General features: G+C 36.6%; 1 protein-coding gene across 1 annotated transcript; it reads right to left on the bottom strand.

Moving 5' to 3' along the window:
• Window positions 1-2,313: 2,313 nt before the first annotated feature.
• Window positions 2,314-4,066, bottom strand: LOC123313969 (keratin, type I cytoskeletal 9-like). The gene is made up of 2 exons (XM_044899082.1): window positions 3,953-4,066; window positions 2,314-2,950 (listed from the first exon to the last, which is right to left on the bottom strand). Exons 1-2 carry the CDS (start codon window positions 3,962-3,964, stop codon window positions 2,519-2,521), a joined length of 444 nt encoding a protein of 147 aa, XP_044755017.1. The 5' UTR covers window positions 3,965-4,066; the 3' UTR covers window positions 2,314-2,518.
• Between the last annotated feature and the right edge of the window lie 973 nt (window positions 4,067-5,039).

Genomic DNA, 5,039 nt, shown 5'->3' with positions numbered 1-5,039 from the left:
GACTGACAAGCACCACTGCTCAATAATTCAAAAGCCCTTCCGTAGTAAGGATCATCCTTATTTCCGTTTTTGAATACAGGGATTACTCTAAAAATTTTCAAGCATTTTAGAAATTTACCGGTACTCAAGCATCTATTAATCAGTCAACGGAGAAATAATGGTAGGGGAGAGTTCCTTCGAATTGGACAGTCCATGAACCGGACGCTACTGTTTTTTACTACACTCGATAGTAATTTAGCATCCTTTACGTAAATCCCATTTTCGCAAAAAGGCGCGAGCCACAGGGTCAGCCATTTTCCAAGAGATCTCGAGCGATGTTCCGAAAATGGGATTTACGTAAAGGATGCTAAATTACTATCGAAAAGTAGTAGAAAACTGTAGCGTCCGGTTCATGGGCTGTCCAATTCAAAGGAATTCTTCCCTACTTATGTTATTCCTTAAAATTTTTACTCACAGCCGTGATAATCTGTAAAATTACTGTTTTTCATATTACGGACTATTTCTATCACAGTTTTGTGTCCAATTTGGAAACCGAATGTTTTTTCCCCTGAAACTATTTCCGAAAAGGTATCACTCGAAGAAGTTTTCGGCTGAGGTGAATTTTTTAAAGCTCTAAAACTGAATCCCAGTGCGGCTTTCGATCAAATCGAGGTACAGTGGACCTGATTATTGTACTGCGTCAGCTTCAAGAGAAGGTCCGTGAACAACAATCGAGGATCTATACAGCCTACATCGATTTAAGTAAGGCCTTCGACTTGGTGAATCAGAGAGCGCTATGGAAAATCATGGGACGCCTAGGAGTACCCGAAAAATTCTTAGCAGTGTGTGAAAGCTTTCATACCAACAACACCACTAGAATACAGCATAATGGCTCTACAAACGACCATTTCTTAACCAACTCTGGAATAAAACAAGGCTGCGTATTGGCGCCTTAATTATTCTATATTTTTGCCATAGCTGTCTCGATAATTTCTGACATGAGTATGCCTGTAACAGGTGTTGGAATAAGATTCAGATTTGAATGAGGCCTTTTTAACCTGAAGCGCTTCAGAGCAAAAACTTATATACAAAGTTTATCACGGAACAATATGTAGACGACTGCGCAATTATCGCTAGCAGTTCAGACGATCTACAGATAATGTTGGACACCTATAAACATATAAACGATGCTTTAGGCCTCAGACTAAATATCGATAAAACCAAAATCCTGGTAAGTCCGATATAGAAAACCTTCAATCAGATATCAGCCTGGAGAATGATACTCTAGAACAGCTCGAGCAGTTCAAATACTTGGGTTGCTTCATACTCATAAATACTAAGGCTAACCTAGACACGGAAAAACACAACCGTATCAATTCGGTATTACAGGCATTCTGGTCTAAAGGACAGAGTGTTTCAAAATCACGACCTCAATCTGAAGACCAAGGCAGATGTTCAAAAAGCAGTGGTCCTCCCAACACTTCATTACGGAAGCGAAAGCTGGAGGCCCTACAGGCGACATATTAAACAGATTGAACAGACGCAACAACGTCATCTAAGACAAATAATGGACTGCAGATGATTGCACTAAGTTTCGAATCGAGAAGTCTTGCAACGCGCAAGTTGTGCAACAATTGATGATCAAGTAACGAGGGCCCGACTCAGATGGAGCGGACACATTCTGAGGATGCAAGACACAAGGCTCCCCAAAATCGCTCTGTATGGCGAATTCACAGAGCGAGCCCGGAAACCAGGATGCCAGTATAAGCGGTTTAAGGATATACTACATCAATCCCTTAAATCAGTTGATGCCAATCATAACTGGGGACGAATAGCCTTAGACAGGTCACAGTGGAGGTCTTTGGTACACAGTTATAATGGAGACTCGAGAAGTATACAGGGGTTGGTGGCTATCCATGCCCGGTGTGAGGAAGGATCTGTAGTTCACGGTTGTGTTTTTTTAGTCACAGGAGGGCACACAGTCAGAATTTACCCCTAAGAAATCATAAGTCTGTTCGCACCGTTTTCGTTTTGTCTTTTTGTAGAATAATTTTTATTATATTATGAAAACTTTTTGTGCAATAGTCAAATTTCAAATCGGCAGCAACTCAAAACATATTGCCACTCGAATGACAATCTAGGTATAACCATCAATATATGTCCTACTGGGGCGACAACAAGGTGATTCTGCCATAACTTGTGACATCACCTAAATCCTTTTTTCATGCTATAATTCCACTCACTATAGCTTTTATAGGTAATTCTGCCTTCCTTCATTACCTGTTACGCCTATCTTTCGGTAAATTAAATATTCAAGGTTCTCAAAACAAATTATTGAACGAAATCTCAATGGTGATTTATTATTATCAATAATTCCAACTTGCGAATACATTGAGGATAATATGATCAAAGTAAATGTAATATTCAAATTATTTTCATAATTTTGTACAAAAATTTTCATACCATCAAGTACTATATACATTTAAAAATGATTCCATGTTGACTTTTCACACCACAGAACTCATATTCCTAATGAGGACTAACTATCCTCTTTATCAGAAGCTCTAATAATGAAAGTACCTCCAGTACTTTCACTCATTCCATTTCCGCCAGAATCTCCATAATATAGGCCACCACTAGCTTTATACACCGTTCCATATCCATGGGGTAAATAGTAAATACCTCCAGAACCTCCTTGCACAACACCTTTACCTCTTTTATGATTACTCCTTACATCACCAAAATGGTAATCACCTGCCTGACCAGCAATAAATTCGTCTGCACCAGCTTCTCCATAGTAAGAACCGCCACCACCCGCAACAAATATTTTTGGTCCATTGGTGAAATAGTAGGTGCCACCACCTCCTGCATAAAACGTCCCTGTACAATTATTAATATGATGAACACCACTGCCTTCTCCGTAGCAGTCACTAAGTACGGTTCCCACCATTGCGGCCATCAGAGTCATGATCTGAAAAAAGAGTAGAGTTTGTAATGGATTTCTCCTGACCATCAGTAATTCGTTTTATGATTTATTTTTTCAAATTGAAATCATTTGATTCTGTTCTATCTAAGAATTCTCAAAATTGGATTCTGGAAGAATGGTTATCCCATAATTCAAGTTCGCAGGATGGATGACTATGCATAAGATGTGGAAAGTCGAAGCGTAAACACCACCTTATATATCTACGCCTACGATATACAGGGTGTTTCACGAGCGGTTAACCATTTTCTAATGGAGAATAATAATAATAATAGTTACTTTATTGAGGAGAATAAAAAGAATACACTTGGTGCGAAGTCTAGCATCGGCAACTCTACTCAACTCCTCACAAATTACATAAATAAATAAAACACAAATGATAAAAAAATAAAAAATTCCAAAAGAAATGAAAAATTACGAAATATAGAGTGAACTTAAAATGAACATGTGCACCAGAAATGAAAAATAAATACCACTTCCAAAGCTAAGACTGGTTCACAAGCCGCTTTCATATGAAATTGAAAATTGAATAATCAATGGAGTTTTCAGCATACGGGGAGCAATCCTCAATTATATGACTTACCATTTCCTTTTCTGCTGGTTTATCTGCTATGGTCACAAATATTTCCATCAAACAAAATTTGGGAAATGCCACATATTCACATAGGATATTAACGATTTCAACAAATTGAATTTATGAAAGATTTCATGAAATGAGAATAATTGAATACTGTTCGGCGATAATAAATATGTTTAAGAATAGACGATTATGAGTACTTATTGCCATCATTTACCAATAAACATTAGAGATCATCTGAATTATTTACTAATATATTTGGGCCGAAATTTCTGTAGTGCAGAACTACCGGTGAATTCAGAGGCATCAGGTATTAAATTATTTCAGTAATCGGTAAATTTTTTTCCATGATATTTTTAATTTCAACGATACAATTGATGATGATGAAAATAAAGGAACGTGATTCAACTTACGAAAAACATCATGTTGAAAAATGTTTGAATAACTAACTGCTTGTTGAGCTTTCTCTAAAACTATTTTTTTAGCTTAGTAGCAATATATATATAGGATTATTTAGTGCGATAACATACAGGAATTCATCGATAACAAGTTCTGTTCTGGCTGTTTGCCCCCAAAAAAATCCAATCACAGATAGCGTTGATTGTCATTCTCTCATATCGGATTTTTTGAGATTTCATCTCAAATAGGAAAAATCGTGTTCAGAAACTAGTGAATTTACACAACTCGGTTTGGGGAAAATGAACTAATCTTACTATAAATTGTTTATTATTTCACAAGAAAAACTGAAAGAACTCATAGTTTGTATAGATGAATGATTTCACCTATTTTAAATAAGATCTTACGAAGAATATCTGACAGATTTTCCGATGACAACTTTTTGGAGGTTTGGATACACAAGAGAAAATTATAAATTTCAAAACGGTTCGGAAGTCCTTCAGCAGTCGAAGAACTGTAGACATGTTTAATGCTTCATATCTTTCGGAAATTGGGCGAAGTCGATGAGTTTCCAAGATCACAACGAGCTGTACCTATACTCCATTCACATTTATTTTAGCAGTCGGTTGGCCATGAAATAATTTTCTCAAGTTTTTGTAACTAGAACGGAGTAAGGTTGGCACTCATGAAATGTCGTTAATGTCATAACGCCGTTGCCACAACTTATATAAATTAATATTACGAAAATGCCGAAAGTGATGGAAAAAAGAAACAGGGTTTCAGGAGTGCTATTTAGAATTCAGGTCCGCTCATTCAAGTAGTTATACCCTGATATTCTAAAAAAAATTCACAATACGTCAGATGCTAGCGAACATATTTTCAATGTAAGATGTAAGAGAATTTATCTAATGTTTCTCTGAATCTAAACGACTTATATTTAAGCTGAATATTTCCACAATCAGAAAGATTGCGAATGAAGAGGATGACAAAGAATTTCCTTCTATTGGGAGACCCAAAAAAGTGGTGACATTTGACAATTTTATGTTTGAGGGAATTAATGCGAAAAGTTACTACATGATTTTCGATTAATGTCATCGTAGAATA

This window comes from Coccinella septempunctata, chromosome 1 (assembly GCF_907165205.1).
Source record: "Coccinella septempunctata chromosome 1, icCocSept1.1, whole genome shotgun sequence".
In the NCBI taxonomy this organism is placed as follows: Eukaryota; Metazoa; Arthropoda; class Insecta; order Coleoptera; family Coccinellidae; genus Coccinella; species Coccinella septempunctata.
This window is presented reverse-complemented; position numbering and strand designations above follow the sequence as displayed.